Consider the following 18,436-nt stretch of genomic DNA (forward strand, 5'->3'; position numbering starts at 1 on the left):
GCTGAGCTTCTTACCATTTATTTGATAAATCAGTTTCCTTTGTCTCTGTGCCTTTGCATATGACATCATTTCTGCCCACACGCACTCCCTTCTCCACCTGGCTAACCTTCCTTCTGATCCTCAAAATTCAGCTCTGTCTTTTGTATGGTGCTTCCAAAGGGACTAATCATCTTTACTTTCCCATCCCTTTAAAAATATTTCAATTATTCAGAAATTATAACTACTTAGATCTGTAAGCTCCTTCAGAAAATTAACTGTCTCAACCATCATTATAGGAGGAAGTCCAGTATCTAGCCAGATAAGCTATAATGTGCTTTGGGAGGACGGGATGAATGAAAACATGAACCTGACAGTTCATTCTTCCTGGAGTTTCCATTCATCATTGGAATTCTTACTTTTCTCAATGACTGCTCTCCCTTTAGTCAGAACTCCACTTTCATTAAAAGCTCCATTTCAGGACAAAATGTAGTGTTTGGTGCTGGTGAAGAGGATTGCAAATGAAGAGGGAGGAGAGATGAAAGGGCCTGCTGGGTTCCCATAGAACTTCTGGAAACTACTGGGGACGAAGAGATGGGACCTGGCTCAAGAGTGGAAGGTATCACAGAACTTGATGGGTTATGATAGGCCCCCAAGGTCCTTTCCACCCCATCCCTCCAGAATTTCTGCAGGAACATTTCTCTGCTAATCATTTGACTGACTGCCCCAGGAGTAGGAATCAACCCTTCTAGGCCTTCTCCTCCCATAAAGTTGTGCTAAAGAAGTAGTGTACTCTGACGTACTTTGCTTCATGAATGTTCCATTGAGGCAAGTCTTCCCTGAGTTAATCAGAGGAAAGTTGAATGTGGAGGAAGTATATGTCCTGTGGAGGCTGCAGGTCTGAGTCAGAAAGCTTTAGAGGACAAAGTGGCGGGGTGGGGGGAGGACTAGTAGTCTTAATCTTTTTGTATTTTCAGATCTCACTTATGATACAGCAAGAGAGGACTGATGAGATTTTCCCAGTGTGGACACAGGAATAGATTGTGGTGTCCTTCTGAACTGTGCCAAACCTGGTCCAGCTGAGCACCTGAACTTGGAGAGGGGTCCTTGGCTAATCTGGCCATTGGCAGAAACCTTACCTGTGCCCAGTAGGGAGATCTGCTTTGCTCAGCTCTGCCTCACACCCATACTTCATGCTTGCCCTTGAGTGTTTGAAGAGCTCTGGCTCTGTTGTCAGAGGAATCAGGGCAGTCTTACTCTCTCCTGCACGAGGCATTAGCGGCTGGCCTCAAAGCCAGGTCCCTGCTGCCTTCTTTGCAGACATGAGTGAGCACACTACATGGGCTAGCCATAGACCCAGTCCTGACTTAGGAGAGTTAGTCCCAGCTATGCCTCTTTTGTTCTCAGAGCCAGGTAAAGGGCTGGCACTTGTATTTCCCCCAGGTGTTATTGGGCTTACCTTAGCTCCCCTTTCTTCCCTTTCTTAATGGTGCCTGACCTTTCTTGAATCTATTGTCCTTTGAGACCACAACAAATTTCAGATGACAACAGTGTGAATTTCAAGAAAAGAAAAATGAAAACAAAAAAACTCTTGGCTAAGGGGAATTAGCGTTTTGTAGAATAAAGCACTAAATTTAAAATCAGAGTGACCTAAGTTTAATTCTAGAATCGGATCTCTCTGGTTTGTGATACTTAGCAATTTTTAAAAATTTATTATTTTTAAAAATATTTTATTTTTAAGCGATCTCTATACCCAACTTGGGACTCAAATCCACAACCCTGAGGTCAAGAGTTGTGGGCTCCACAGACTGAGCCAGTCAGTCTCCCTGATGCTTAGCAATTTTTAAAGTTTATTTTAAAAAAATCAACATGGAGAATATCATATACACATCATACAACTGCATATATTCTATAAAAAGAAAAGTTCAAATATATAAATAAAATTTATTATATAAATTTTCTATAAAGATATATAGAAAATTGATAGTAGTTGCCTCTCAGCAGGGAAATGGGGTACTAGAGATCAGTACTGAGACAGATATCTACTTTTGATTGTATATAATTTTATACTGGTTCAATTTTTTACTTGAAGAGTTGCAAAGAGAGCAAGGATTCCTTTTTACACTCCATACAGGTTTCCTTAGTTTTAACATCTTACAGTTCATTTCCCAAAACTTAAAAAATTAACAGTGGTACAATACTATTAAATAGACTTCAGGTGCTATTTGAATTTGATCAGTTTCCCACAAATGTTTCTTTTCTTTACCAGGATTCATTACAGGGTACTACCTTGTATTTAGTTGTCATATATTCTTACTTTTCTCCAATATGAGATATTCTTGTCTCTTGCTTTTTCATGATTAGAAGGGTTTTTTAATTTGGTTTGGTTTGGAGTTGGGGAATAATACCAGAGTTAAGTGCCCTTCTTGTCACATACATTGGAATGAGCATGACATAAACATGACTTATCACTACACCCTTTCCACATTCTATTCCTTAGAAGTGAGTTGCTAAGTCCAACCCACATTAAAAGAAGGGATATTTATCTCCACCTCCAAAAGGAAGGAATCTGGCTGAATTTTTATCATGTGCAATATTTGGTGTTTTGTTTTGTTTTAATAGATAAGAGATATCTGAAGCAAAACAAAACTAACATTCTGGTTTCCTTCACTGATTCCTAACCTTGTGACCTGGAAAAAATTATTCCATGTCTCAGTTTCATATATATAAGGTGCCCAGTAAGGACATCTCAAGAAGGAAATGAGATAAAGTATAGAAAACATGCTAGGTCCTGGCAAGTGTCATATACAGTAAGGTTCCATTAAGATGTTATTTGACCTGGGACTTGAAAGTTGCCATCAAGGACGGAAGGAACATTCTAGTTGACTACATGATGACCAACATCACTGCTAATACTGCCACCAACACCATTTCTGCAATTTCTGACTTAGATCTTTGTATATACAAATCCTTTGCTTTGTATATTATTCTTTTTATTTTTACTTGGTTAACTCCTGCACACTCTTTTTTTTTAATTAATCATTTTTTAATTTATTTTCAGCATAACAGTATTCATTGTTTTTGTACCACACCCAGTGCTCCATGCAATCCGTGCCCTCTCTAATACCCACCACCTGGTTCCCCCAACCTCCCACCCCCCCACCTCTTCAAACCCTTCAGATTGTTTTTCAGAGTCCATAATCTCTCATTGTTTACCTCCCCTTCCAATTTCCCCCAACTCCCTTCTCCTAACTCCCCATGTCCTCCAGGCTATTTGTTATGCTCCACAAATAAGTGAAACCATATGATAATTGACTCTCTCTGCTTGACTTATTTCACTCAGCACAATCTCTTCCAGTCCTGTCCATGTTGCTACAAAAGTTGGGTATTCATCCTTTCCTGCACACTCTTCTGATACCAGTAAATGTCACTTCCTTAAGAAAAAGGAAATCTTGCAGTGTGTGATAACATGGATGGAAGTAGAGAGTATTTTTCTAATTGAAAACCTAATCTTAACCCAAATCCTAACTGCTAACCACTAATGGCTAGCCACTAACCCTAACCCTAACCCCTCACTGTGACCATAACACTCACCCTAAACGTATCCCTCTGAAGAGGTTTCTGAACTGGAGGATAATAGGCCTATACCCTCACACTGGCAATAACCCTAACCCTAACTCTTATTCTAGTCCTAAATTGAAATAGACACACACACACACACACACACACACACACACACACACACACTGGACTATTAAGTATAAAAAAATTAAATCTTGCCATTTGCAATGACATAGATGGAGGTAGAGGATATTATTCTAAGAAGAATAGGTTTGTCAGAGAAAGATAAATACCATACAATTTTACTCACATGTGGGATTTAAGAAACAAATGAGCAAAGGGGGAAAAAAAGAGAGAGAGAGTCCAATCTTAACTATAGAGAACACATCAGTGGTTACCAGAGGGGAGGAAGAGAGAGGATGGGTTAAGTACATGATAGGGATTAAAGAGTACACTTGTGGGCATCTGGGTGGCTCAGTGGGTTAAGCCTTTGCCTTTGGCTCAGGTCATGATCTCTGGGTCCTGGGATGGAGCCCCGAATCGGGCTCTCTGCTCAGCAGGGAGCCTACTTCCCCCTCTCTCCCTGTCTGCCTCTCTGCCTACTTGTGATCTCTCTCTGTCAAATAAATGAATAAAATCTTAAAAAAAAAAAAGAGTGCACTTGTGATGAGCACCGGGTATTGTATGGATGTGCTGAATTACTATATTGCACACCAGAATCTAATATTATACTATATATTAACCAACTGGAATTAAAGTAAAAACTTTTTAAAAAGTTACTTTCTTGGTGAGTTCTCTGTTCCAAATGCAAATTAGGAATCCCTCCTTTAATTCTTTCTCAGAATACTATGTTCTTTTCTTTCATAGCAATGATATGGATTTATAATTATATATTTATTTGTGCAGTTCTTTGTTTAATATCTCTCATCTCCATTGGACTATAATGTCCCAAGGGCAAGGACTCTGTTTTGTTCATCCTTGTAAATCCTGTACTTAGCAATGAATATAAGGAGGTTTGGGATGTGAGCAGGGGAGCAATGAGAACAGTGAGGAGGCTCTTATAATAACAGTTTAGAATTCAGGGCCTGTCTTGTGGTGTGCAATGGCAGGGCCCATGAACATGGGAATTGAGCCAAGGTTTGAGTAAGAGTTTTGCCAAGAAAGAATGAGCAGGATTAGGAGACTGGTTGAAATTTCTATGATGGCATTTATCAAAGTGAAGAATTATGACATAGTACAGCACTTTGTTTGCCTGTCTTTTTGTTCTACAGCTGTTTGTGTACTTCTCTGCTTCTATGTAACGGTATTGTGTAGTTGCCAACGACTCCCTGAGGGCAGCTTCTTGTTCACTCTTATACTCTCAAGATTCAGTATGTAAATATTCACTGATTAACTGAAAGACTATGTCAATGAATGTTGGGGTTAAAAAAAGAAGTAACAGGAATTTTTCTTCAAGATTTGTAAGAGAGTGTCTGGTAGCACAGTGCTAGATGCACGCCTTGACACCTAAGCAGAAATTTCTTAGAAGCAGTTGGAAATATGGAATTCACATTTCAGTGAGAGGTGAGGGTTAGGGAAATAATTTAGGGATTTATTCATTTATTTTGCACTAGGCACTGAATTAGGCCTGAGAAATGCAAACACGAATGATAAACTGTCTTTACTCTGGGAAATACAACTGCAATGACTTTGATGCTTAACAGTGATATATGCAAGCCACTATATGTGTACAAAAGGGAGTGAACTCAGATTTGCCTGGAGGAATCAGGGAGAGACTCATAGAAGAGGAAATGTTGAAGTTGAATCTTAAATGATACACAGAAGTTAACTTGGTATGGGAAGCAGGGAGTGAGGAACAGGAATTATAGTCAGAGAAAATGATTAGAGATATAAAGATTTAATAATAAGAACCACCTTTCCTTGAAAACATTTGTTCCAAGTATCTTTCTTTAGAGAATAAAAATAACTCCATTAGTTCTTTCAGTGATCTCAAAGAATTAGTTCACCACATATGCAGTAGATCCTCTATTTATATATATTGGTCTCAAAGATTTTTTCTCTTATGATCTTCCTGAGGCCTCTTAACTTTCTATGTTACATATTATTGTTTTCTTTTCCTTCTAACTTCTTTATAGTTTCTGCCTTTCTATTTTGGAGAAGGCAGATGCTATACTGAAAAGAATATGACATTTTGGGTTCAGGTAGACCTAGATTCAAACTTAAGATCTGACACATCTCTTGTTCCTTTTTGCTATTCTATGAATCCTAATAATACCTGTGAGGAGTAAATGATATTTTCTTTATAAATAGGTAACTTGAATTTGACAGTAAATACCTGTTAATCCCTTTCTTTACCCTACTCTGTGGAAAAAGAAAGGGGCCTAATAATTTACCTATGTTACAATTAGTAGCAAATTAATCAAGAATTCTGAATAATTGATATTCTACTTTAAATTTCAAGAACTATCAAGCATAGACTCATGAAGTTATACAAGTGGAAGTGGTTGCCTACATGGTGCCTCCACTGCCACAGGGTGATTGGCTTTAACACCTTCACAGTAGGTCTCATTGTTCTCATTTTCATCTTTATATCAACTCTATCAGGTAAGTATTATCACCTCATTCATAGATGAGGAAACCTAGGGCTAGAAATTTAGAGCAATTTGCATAAATATACATAGCTGGTAAACAGCAGACAAGAAATTTGAACTCGGGATTTTCAGAACGCAAATTGTTGAGGGGAATAAAAAAGAGTAAATTTAGGGAAAGTAGAAATGCATGGTGTAGGGGGAGACAAAATAGTTCAGGAGGGCGATAGTTGACTATCCATTCAACTATATGGTTGAAGTATGGTAAGAATCAAAATTAGAAAAATAAGCTAAAGCTGAACTACATACAGCTAAAGCAGAAGGGGGCTTGTATAATATATGAACATTAATTTCATTCTAAAGATGAGGGTGGATTGTTGGGATTTTAAGTGTGAAAATGACAGATTTTCCACAGGCACACTTAGAACTCTGGAGACGGTAAGGAGGATGAATTAGAATGAAGTGCACGTGTAAGTCGGCAATATGACTGGAGGCTGGGAGAACAGGCAGGAGGCTCTAGCAATAATCCTGGTGGGAGATAAAAGTCAACACCCAAGATTCATCTCCACAAGGAGGCTTCATCTCCACAGGATTTGTTGAAACCCTGGCAATGGAGGGGATCTCTAAGAGATAGTACACAAGGAAGACAGAAGAAGAGGGCCAACCTCTAAACTCCCAGGACAAGTACAGTTCAAAAGAACTTGAGAAATAATACAAAGAATCCGTACTTGGATGTGTCTGGGGGAAGAGCAAGGAAATTCACGGTTAAGGAAAGCAAGGGGACAGAGAGTTCCAAGGGCAATATTCCATTTACGCAAGCATCAAAGAAAACCTGAAGAGCATTTGATTTCCTCAAGAATCTCTGACCCAAGTGTGGGATCAATGGACTCTGTTGTAATACCTCCCCTCTAAGGCCTTGGTCCCTCCAGGCTTTTATCTGCAGAATCAGTCTCTGAGGGCCAGAAGAGACCTTGGGGACCTGAGAGTGAAAGCCCAGGAGTCTTTGCTAAAGGGGGTTCATTCTCTCTCCTTCTGATGCAGCTCTGGTGCAGGCTGAGCTCTGTTCTCACTGGCTTCTATCCTCACTCTCCTCCATCCCTGGGGTTGCAGACTAACCAGCCTATTAATGAGCAGTCACAGCCTGTGACCTCATTAAAAAGTTGTTAATGAGGCACACTGCTGCTCAGGGAGTAAGGTTGACTGAGGCTCCCAGTGGCCTATCCTGGGACCTGAAGGGAAAGTTTAGGTGAATAGGTAGGATCGCATCTGGGGAGAGGGCTAATGAACCCGGGCTGCAGAGCCACACGTCCCAATGAATTCATTTTGGGAAGCCGACCAGCTTTGAAGCTCAAATCCCTGCTGGCCTGCAGGCTAACAGGAGTGGATGCAGACCAGAGCAGCAGTGATTTATTCTGATCTATCAGCTCTGCTGAATACCTGCTCTGCTGATCCATTTTGATGGAGGACTTCAAATTCTGAGATTAGGAAGTGGTTTTCCTTGCACTGAATTATGTTCTAATAATCTCTTAATTGCCCAGTTACAAAGGTCTTTTGACTGGTGTCTCTTTCATAGGTTGTGTTCCTTTACCACCCATTTTTCTCACCACTGCCAAGTAACATTTCCAAAATACAGAATAGATTGTTTATTCATGTGGAAAACCATTCAGCTGATCTATACTGTCCACAAAATAGTGTCCAAACTCTTTGGCATGGAAGACCTTTCAAGATTTGACTCCTACCAACACCTTCATCCTCATCTTTCTCCAATTTTCCCTCCCATGTCATAATTTCTGTTTTTCTCACCATCATCATCACTACCCAGCCCGTTAATTAGATCGTTATAATGGCTAACCTTTCTATAGAAATTACCATGTGCCTAGTACTGTGTTTTTAGTGATTTGCATATATTAATTCATTTAATCCTCTCAACCAAGGTGAAAAAGGGGAAATCAGTGCTATGAATATCTTCATTTTATAGAAGAAGTAACTAAAGTATATAAGTGCAGAATAACTTGCCCAATATCAGTAAGCTATCAAGTGACAGAACCAGGATAAAACCCAGGCATTTTAGCTTCAGAATTCATGCTTTTACCCAGATGTTGGGAAACAGTAGCCTATAGGTCAAATCCCACGCTTCACTGACTTTTATGTAGCTCATGAGTTAAGAATGATTTTTAAATTTTTTAATGGTCAGTAAAAAAAAAGAACAAGAATATACCTTTACACATGAAAAGTATATGAAATTCAAATTCCAATATCCAGAAATGTTTTATTGAAACACAGCCATGCTAATTCATTTATGTATTATGTCTGCTTTCATACTGCAACAGCAAAGCTAAGCAGTTGTGTATAACTCATATGTAGTGCTACTTTCATATGCTACTTGGGGTATTAAAAATCACAGTGATGCCCAAGGGAAAAAAAATTATGTGAGGTAATGGAAGATAACTGAAGTTATTGTGATAATTACTTATATATATAAGTATAAATACATATATATATAGGGAGAGAGAGGGAGAGAGAGAGTCATTACATTGTACACATGAAACTCATGATCAGCATGATCATGGCCTTGCCTGCTGCTAAGAATAATATTAAGTTAGAAAATGTTACAGTGATGCAGCTATTACTTGACAGCAATTGGAGTGCCATGGATATCTTTGTACTTCAACATTTTATTTACTTAATTCTATTACCAGTGTATGCCTATCATGTCAAAATGAGAAAAGGACCTAAACTTCAAATAACACATTTTATTTTATTTCATTTTTAAAACATCTTATTTATTTATTTTGAGAGAGAGTGCAAGCAGGGGAGGAGCAAAGAGAGAGAGAGAATCTCAAGCTCTACACTGTGCATGGAGACCGAAGGGGGGCTTGATCTCATGATTCTGAGATCATGACCTGAGTCAAAATCAAGAGTTGATGTCTAAACAACTGAGCCACCGAGGTGCCCCTAATTTTATTCCACTTTTTAAAATTGAGTCTTTGTTTTTGTTTTTAAGAAAGAGAGAGAGCAAGTATGCAGTCAGGGGGCAAGGGTGGAGGGAGAGGGAAAGAGAGAATCTTTTTTTGTTAAAGACTTTATTTATGTATTTATTAAGTGCACACAAGTTGGGGGAGAGGCAGAGGGAGATAGAGAGAAAGAAACTCAAGCAACTCTGTGCTGAGTGCAGAGCCTGACATGAGGCTCCATCTCACGACCCTGAGGCCATGAGCTGATCTGCAATCAAGAGTTGGTTACTTATCTGAATGAACCACCCAGGCACCACTTAAATGTCACATTTTAAAGTAGAGTGAAGTGTTATTGAGTATTTACCCCCAAAATACAAAGACATTATTCATAGATATATATGTACCCTTATAATTACAGCAGCATTATTTATAAGCCAAATTATGGAACCAGTACAAGTGCCCAGCAATTCATTAATGGATAAAAAAGATGTGGTATATTTACAAAATGGAATATTATTTAACCATAAAAAAGAAGGAATTCTTGCCATTTTCAATGCATGGAAGGAGCTAGAGAATACAATGCTAAGTGAAATAAGTCAGTCAGAAAGGCTGAGGGAAATTGGAAAGGGAGGTAAACCATGAGAGACGGTGGACCCTGAAAAACAACCTGAGGGTTTTGAAGGGGCAGGGTGTGGGAGGTTGGGGGAACCAGGTAGTGGGTATTGGGGAGGGCACGTATTGCATGGAGCACTGGGTGTGGTGCAAAAACAATGAATACTGTTATGCTGAAAAGAAATTTAAAAAATGTAAAAAAAAAAAGGCAAATATTATATGATTTCACCCATGTGGGGAATTTAAGAAACAAAACAAATAGGCAAAGGGGAAAAAAGAGAGAGAAATATACACAAACCAAGAAGCAGGCTTTTAATTATAGGGAACAAATTGATGATATTCAGAGGGGAAGGGGGAAAATGGGTTAAACAGGTGTTGGGGATTAAGAAGCACACTTTTAATGAGCACAAGGTGATGTATGGAATTGCTGAATCACTATATTGTACACTTGATTAATATAACACTATATGTGAACTACCTAGAATTAAAATAAAAACTTAAAAAAGTACAGTGGAGTGTAGATCATGCTGTTATCAAATTAGATGATAAATCAGTGTGTTTATTATCTAATGAAACCTGAAGAATACAGTATATGAGGACATCTCTAAATTAAATACATAAATTATTTCCAAATCACAAAAGCAATAGGGAGATCTCAAAATTTTAAATGGAATATCTCAAGTAGAATTTTTTTTGCAAAAATAAAATATGATAATGGGGCAGCAAGCAAAGTAAGTTTCTACGTGGCTTATTTGTTAGCCAAACAAGGGAAGTCTTTACTGGTGATGAGTTGATAATATTGAGTATAATTTTTTGTAATACAATATTACCTGGGAAAAGTAGCCTGAGGAAGGAACTGATTAAGGATCTTGGGGTTATAAAGGAATATGCATGGAGATTACTATTCCAATTTCCTCTGTCCATGTTAAATACCAACTAACTTAAGAGCGAGTACTGCCTCAGGATCATACAAAGAAGAAATGAATAAATTATGTAAACAGGGATTTTAGGCTCCTATCCAACTGAAATGAAGTTTGAATATCTTATCCAAAACAAGACAAAGTGCCAAGATGACTTTTGTGTCTCCAAGGTCACAGTATAAGCAGTTTCATAATGTAGGAGCATATGTAACATTGGCACATATTAACAAAGTAAATACCTGGAATGGATAGTTCATAAAATTGTCAAAATACCACTGTACCAATGAGAAAAATAATGTAAGCCTACAATGAGCAGAGGAATTCTACGGGTGGTAGCAGTAGGTCTTCATCTACTTCTATGCTCTTTGCCTGCACTGAGTTTCCCTAACATAATTTCAGGAGCTGAGTTTCTTCTCAAAAGAGATAGGAGGAGAGGCAGAGGAATACCAGATAGGAAACTGATTGCCCCCCATTCAGTACTCTTACTCTTCTTAATGTCTATGGGATGCAATTTATAAGGCCTAAAACTTTGCGGAAGGTCCGGCCAAAGGCATTCTTCACCTCATTATTTCTCAGGCTATAAATGATGGGGTTCAACATGGGAGTCATAACAGTGTAGGACAATGACAGCAGCTTTTTGCTCTCAGGAGAATTATTGGATTTAGGCCGGAAGTAAGTGAGGCTTGAAGATACATAGAACAGGGAGACAACAAGGAGGTGGGAGGAGCAGGTGGAGAAGGCTTTATGCTTCCCTTTAGCTGATGGAATCTTTAGGATGGCAGCAGCAATGCGAGTGTAGGAACACAGGATCAGCAAGCAGGGTATCATAACGATCAGAATGGTTCCAACAATCGCATAGATCTCAAACAGTGTTGTGTCTGCACAGACCAGCTTCAGCACAGGTGGGCTGTCACAGAAGAAGTGATTCACCTTGTTGGTGCCACAGAATGGAAAGCTGAAGAGCCACGTGGTCTGCACAGTAGCTACGGGAAAGCCTGGAAACCAGGAGGCAATAGTGAGTTTGGCACGGGTCCTTTGGTTCATGATGGCTGGGTAGTGCAAGGGACTGCAGATGGCCACATAGCGGTCATAAGCCATGGTGGCCAGGAGGAAGCATTCATCTACTCCAAAGAAGAAGAAGAAATACATCTGTGTGGCACAGCCAAGGAAGGAGATGGTTGTGTCCCAGGCAAGCAGGGTCCCCAGCATCTTGGGCACAATGACTAGGTTGAAGCCAATCTCCAAAAAGGACAAGTTCCTGAGGAAGAAGTACATGGGACTGTGCAGCATGGGGTCAGCCAATGTAACCAGAATGATGAGGCTGTTTCCCATCAGGGTGACCAGGTAGATGATTAGAAATGTCAGGAAGAGTAATGACTGTACTTTGGTAGGTAGGGAAGAGAAGCTCAAGAGAATAAACTCTTCAACTCTTGTCCAGTTTCCTCCAGCCATAGATATAGAAAAGAATCCCCAGTTGTGGTCATGGAGAGAGATTCTTGATTGGAAGTGTCAGAATCTGGGTTTGTTTTTCAGGTTCCTTTTTAGTGTCAGGAAAAGAGGCAAGGTCAAGATCTCAGTTGGAAGAAGAAGGGCCTTGTATTGTCTCAGAATAAAGACACAAGGAAGAATGGCCAGAGCTTGAGCTCTTGAATGGTAATAGGTCATCATTCCCTACTTTTACTCTTTTTATGAACTTTTTGGTGCCTTTTTTTTTTTTTACCATATTTACTAAAACAAATCAGATCATATTTACCATGCCCCTTTAGTGCTGCACCCTTAATGCCTTTGAGGTGGGGTTAAAGCATATCTATTGTCCCATGTTCATTGTGCCATTATTCACCAAAGCTAAGATATGAAAACAATCTGAATGTCTATCAGTGGATGGATAGATAAAGAAATCTCACATGTGCATGCACACACACACACACACACACACACACACACACTCATACACACACGGAATTATAATTCCAGCCATAGAAAGGAGGTAACCCTACTATTTGGAAGAAACAAGATCGATGGACCTTGAGGGCATTAAGCTATGTAAACTAAGTCAGATAGAGAAAGACAAATACTATATGTTCTCACTTATGTGTAGAGTCTAAAAGAGCCAAACTCATGGAAACAGACAATGGACTGATGGTGGTCATGGCCTGGGAAGTTGGGGGAAGTGGAGAGATGTTGGCTAAAGGGCACAAATTTCCAGTTATAAGACAAATAATGGTATACAGTGTACAGTATGGTGACTATAGTTAACAATATCGTATTATATACTTGAAAGTTGCAGAGAGTAGATTTCAAATGTCTTTATCACACACACATACACACACACAAGGTAATTATGTGACGTGAAGGCTATGTTAACTCACCTTAACGTGGTAATCATTTCAGAATATATTCACATTGCATACCTTACACAATGTTAAATATCAATTATATCTCAATAAAACCAGAAATAAAGGAATTTGGAAGAACAACAGATTTCTGCTGACAACAGACGTGACAAAACATGGCATATGCAGGTTAAAAATTTTGGAGGGGAGAATTAAGACTTATTATTACACCAGAAGAAATAATTAAATCAACTGGGGTTATCCAATCAACTAGGAAGCAAAATAGACACCGAAAGGAGGAAAGAGAACTAATAGTAGAAAATAATTTATAAGTCGTAAAATTGGCAAATATATCCTAGTTTGTCTTTTGAAAAGTTAAAAAGTGAAATAAATTGTTGGAAAATTTAATAAAGTAATACAGAATACAAAAATATGCAATATTAGAAATAAGAAATGGAAAATAACCTTAGAAATAGAATTTAAAATGTAAATTATAAGGGAATACAATTACATTAATAAATGTGTGATGTATTAAGCGAAATATGTTGTTTTCTGCTAATATGTAAGGTTCACTTTGATTTAATAAAAGATGAAATACAGGTCGCCTGTGTAGCTCAGTATGCTAAATCTCCCACTCTTGCTTTCCACTGGGGTTGTGAAATCAGGGTCATGGGATGGAGTCTGTCATTAGGTTGCACTGGGTGTGGAACCTGTTTGGGATTCTCTGCCACCATGTCTGTCTTGCCCTGCCCCTCTGCTTGCTTGCTTGCTTGCTCTCTCTCCCTCTCTCTCTCAGAGAAAAACAAACACACAGCAAACCAAGAAAAACATGGGTGTGTTAGAGTAATTTTATAAAAAATTTACAAAAAGGGCTATTACCTGAAATAGTTTAATGGATGTAGTAATTCAGTCCTTCAAGAATGGATAAGTCTTGTGATTCAGAACAAAAAGAGAAAAGGTGCAATGTTTTCCAATTACTGTTATGACAATTACACATACCTGTTTTCAAAAGTTGCAAATATAATACACACAAAAGACCCCAAAGATCAATCTTCTTTGGGAACACTAGTCCAAAAATGTCAAGTAAATTGAGATCTTTGTTAATCTAAAATTATCTGTAGGGCCAGGTAGAATTTATTCTAGGAATGCAAAATGCAAGCATGATTTGCAATTTCAAAATAATCAAATATAATTAATCTCATCAAAATTCAATTTAGAAAAATATGCTAACCTCAGTAGATCGCAAAATATTTCATGAATTCAACAGTTACTTTGATTAAGTAAAAAAACTAAACTAGAAAGTTTTACTAACTTGTAAATAGACTACTTTCTTAATGTAACCTAAAATTTATATAAAACAAGAGCCAATTTTGAGCTTAACCTTATAATATTAGAGTGATGGTTCTAGATGTATGCTGTACAATATTGTACTTGTAGTTAGTAATACTGCATAGTGTACTTAAAAATTTAAGATGTATATCTCACCTTAACTGTTCTTACCACAATAAAAATTTTTTTATAGTCTGAGGAAACAAAAGGAAAAGTAGCAATGGATATAAACATACATTTGAAATCAGAATGGTTACAAAACATGGAAAAAATGTAAGGAGTTTGCAGAAAGTAAATGGAAATGAAAAACAAGGTTTTTAGACAGAGAGACAAATACCATATAATTACAATCATAAATAGAATCTAAAGAAAAGAATAAACAACCAAAGAAAGCAGAATCAGAAGTATAAAATCGGAGACAAACTGATGTTGCCAGGTAGAGGGGGATGGGGCATTGGGCAAAATGGATGAAGAGGAGAGGCAGCTATAGGCTTCCATTTATGGAAAAAGTAAGATATGGGAATAAAAGGCAGAGCATGAGAGACTATGGACTCTGAAAAGCAATCTGAGGGTTTTGAAGGGGCGTGGGGTGGGAGGTTGGGGGAACCAGTTGGTTGGTATTAGGGAGGGCAGAGATTGCATGGAGCACTGGGTGTTGTGCAAGAACAATGAATACTGTTACGCTGAAAAGAAAAAATTTAAAAAAAAAAAGGCAGAGCATGAGGAATACAGTCGAATGATAATGAAATAGCAATGTAATGGGACAGATGGTAGCTATACTGGTGGTGAATATAGCATAATGTATAAACCTGTCAAATCACAAAGTCATACACCCAGAACTAATATAACATTTTGTGTCAACCATACTCAATCATAAAAAAAGTGACTTTTAAAAATTGTAGTACTCATTTATGTTAAAAGTGAAGGGAAATAAACACGATAAATGAAAGTGACACATAGATTTCACAAAATACATCAAAGATAACCAATCTACAATTTTAGATCAAGTTTGAGTACAAATTGCATTTACCAGTATGTTCCTCTCAACTTTATTTATGATAAGGTAGTAACAGACAAATGAACAGAAAGAATAAAGACAGAAAGTAGTTAAACAGTGTTATATCTCTGCTATAGAATTCTGCAGGGATTTAGAATTATATTATAGAAGAACACCTAATGGACTTAATGGCATGAGAAGGAATCAATATATTTAGCTAAGTGGATGATATGTTACAAAATAGTATGTTCAAGGGGAAGACATTTGTTTTAAAATATTAACTTATATCCATACATGGAAAAACTGCAGTTTTATTCATTTAAATGCCACAATCTTAGTGGTATGAATATGTGTTTTAAATTTCTTCTTTGTGTTTCATATATTCTACATTATTCGTCTTGACAATGTATTACTTTGTATTGAGATAAACACATATATTACAAAGAATACAATACTTTTGTAACTCAGAACAACTCTTTCTTTAGGATTTTTTTTTAAGTACACTCTGCTCATCATAGGGTTTGAACTCATGACCCAAGATCAAGAGCCCCATGCTCTTCCAACTGAGCCACCCACGTGCCCCTGTAACTCAAAACACCTCTTAAAATTTTAAATGCAAATGGTAAACTTGGAATTGTACTTGTAGTTACTCAACAAACTATTAAAAGCGTCTAATGATTTGTAAGGAGGTCATACACCTCATTAAGGAAAAACAATACCTCTGCCAACAAAAGCTAGGGATCACAAAGATTGAGTTTGCCAAAAATGGCAATAAAGAAAAGCATATAAAATTAGCAAAATAAGCAAAAATTGAGCAAATCTGTAAATAACACAGAAGTTCAACTTTTCTTATCAAACTTAGAAAGTGAAAACAATCACAAGGCTCGGTGCTAATGAGAGGGATGGTATAGATATTGACTGCAAATCAACATAATTTTTCTGAAAAGCAGTTTAGAAAATCTGTAGGGAGTCCCTTAAAGTTTCATGCATTTTGCTTCAAGAATTTCCTCAGGGTTTCTAATCTAGGTCAATAATTAGAGCCATAGACAAGATTTTACATAAAAATGTAATTAGTGTTATAGCATTATCATGTCAAAATTAGGAAAAACCACTGATACCTAAATGACCAAGTCAACTATGAATCAAACAATTAAGAAAATAACATGTAATCACCCAAGTCATTTTGAAGGACATTTACTGAATAGTACCCATCATATAATAGTAAAAGAGAAAAAAACAACAATACGCCTGTGCACATGTAAGCTTCCAACTTCATAAATATGTGCACAGAAAAAAGATAGACTGAGAGAAGGTGCAAAATTTTACCAATAATTACTTTTAAGTAGGTGGAAAAGGGTTGGGGTTATCTCATTTAGAACTCCATTTTCTGGCTTTCTAAACATTTTATAGAGAGCTACATTTGTTATATAGCAGCCATAAAAAGCAGTCACAATAGAAATGAAAATGGTGACCAGGTGCTGGTAGCATTCACTGAGGACATAACGGAATATGCTGTGTATTTTTACTTTTACTTTTCTCATATTCTTCTAACAACTGTCTGGCTTGGATGCTATTGTTATCCCTCCCCAAACTGCCAATGGATGAACGGAAGTTTAGAGAGCTTAAGTAATTTGGTAGTTAAGGAATTTGCTAACTTGTCTGCATAGGCAATATAAGGCAGAGACTGCACTCAGAAGCATAACCAGAAAAACTGTAATAAAAGCAACACTTGGGTTTTCAGCAAGATGCACAATATGAATAGAGAATAGTGCTTAGTTCTTACCTTCTGCATCCTCATCATCCAGTTACCTTTATCTCCACCGACGCTGTTTCTATTTATTGATAATTACTTTGTTTTATGGTTCCATACCAGAGGTCAACAAAGTTTTTCTGTAAAAGGTCAGGTAGAAAATATTTTAGACTTTTTGGATCATGTGATCTCTGTGGCAACTGCTCAGTATCCAAATGAATGCACACACACACACACACACACAGACACACAGACACACACTTAAAACACCTTATATACAGGTAAACAAATAAACATTAGGAATACAGGTATATGCACTACCCAAACAAATGAGCTTGGCTGACTTCCAATAAAATATTTTATTTGTAGACATCAAAATTTGAATTTCATGTAATTTTCAGATGCTATGCACTCTTCTTTGTTGGTTTATTTAACCATTTAAAAAAATTTGACAGTCCATTTTTGCTCTGGGCCACATAGAACAGGGGACTAGCTGGATTTCACTCATGGGTTGTGGTTAGCCAATCTCTGCTCTAATATCTTCGCATAGAGCATTATCTGTGTTTGTATGTGCTGACTTCCTCCTTCCCATTTTCAAAACTCAGATAAGTTTCCTCTGTGATGCTTCCAGATAGGGTTATTCCTGGGTCCTTTTAAAAATGCTTAGTTACTCAGTTATATTTTAATTATATATTGGTATCAGAATTTCCCAACTTAATCTGCAAGTCCCTTTAAGCCAGGATCTGCTCATTATTTACAGGCATAGGCCCAATGCATATGCAGATTTAGCTATTTATATGTACTTTGGGATAAATGAGTGGAAAAATGCATACAAGAGTTTCAGAAAGCTTATTACTCCTGGAGTTTCCATTGGATTCCATATCTACTCATACTCTCTACTAAGACCACTTTCATGAGTGGCTCCATTTCAGGACAACGTGCAGTGTTTGGTGCTGGTGAAGAGAACTGGAAAGGTAGAGGGAGGAGAGATGAAGCTGTCTTCTGGATTCCCATAGAACTTCTGGAAACTACTGGGGAAGAAGACATGGCACCCTGGCTCGGGAGTAGGAGGCATCACAGAACCTGGTGGCTGAAGGCCGGCCCACAGGCTCCTTCCCACCTAGTCCCTCGAGAACTTCTGCAGGAACATCTCTCTGCTAATCATTTGACCGACTGCCCCAGGAATAGGAAACCACACTTCTAGGCCTTCGGCATCCATCCTCTTGCCCTAAAGAACTAGTGTGCTCTGATGTGCTCTGCTTCATGAATGTTCCACTGAGGCAAGTCTTCCTTGAGTTTGTCAGAGGAGAGTCAAACTTAGGAGAAGTATATGTCCTGTGGAGGTTGCCAGGCTTGGAAGCTTTCTGACCAAGAATGTTTTAGAGGTTAGGTTTGGAAAACTGGTAAACTCAATCT

At 37.9% G+C, this 18,436-nt stretch overlaps 1 protein-coding gene across 1 annotated transcript; it reads right to left on the bottom strand.

The window, feature by feature from the left end:
- Positions 1-11,109: 11,109 nt before the first annotated feature.
- On the bottom strand, positions 11,110-12,063 carry LOC111159505 (olfactory receptor 10A5). The gene has a single exon (XM_022522027.1). The coding sequence runs from the start codon at positions 12,061-12,063 to the stop codon at positions 11,110-11,112; it is 954 nt and encodes a 317-aa protein (XP_022377735.1).
- Between the last annotated feature and the right edge of the window lie 6,373 nt (positions 12,064-18,436).

The sequence above is a fragment of the Enhydra lutris genome, unplaced genomic scaffold (genome assembly GCF_002288905.1).
Source record: "Enhydra lutris kenyoni isolate GAN:26980312 unplaced genomic scaffold, ASM228890v2 scaffoldscaffold68, whole genome shotgun sequence".
Taxonomy (NCBI): Eukaryota; Metazoa; Chordata; class Mammalia; order Carnivora; family Mustelidae; genus Enhydra; species Enhydra lutris.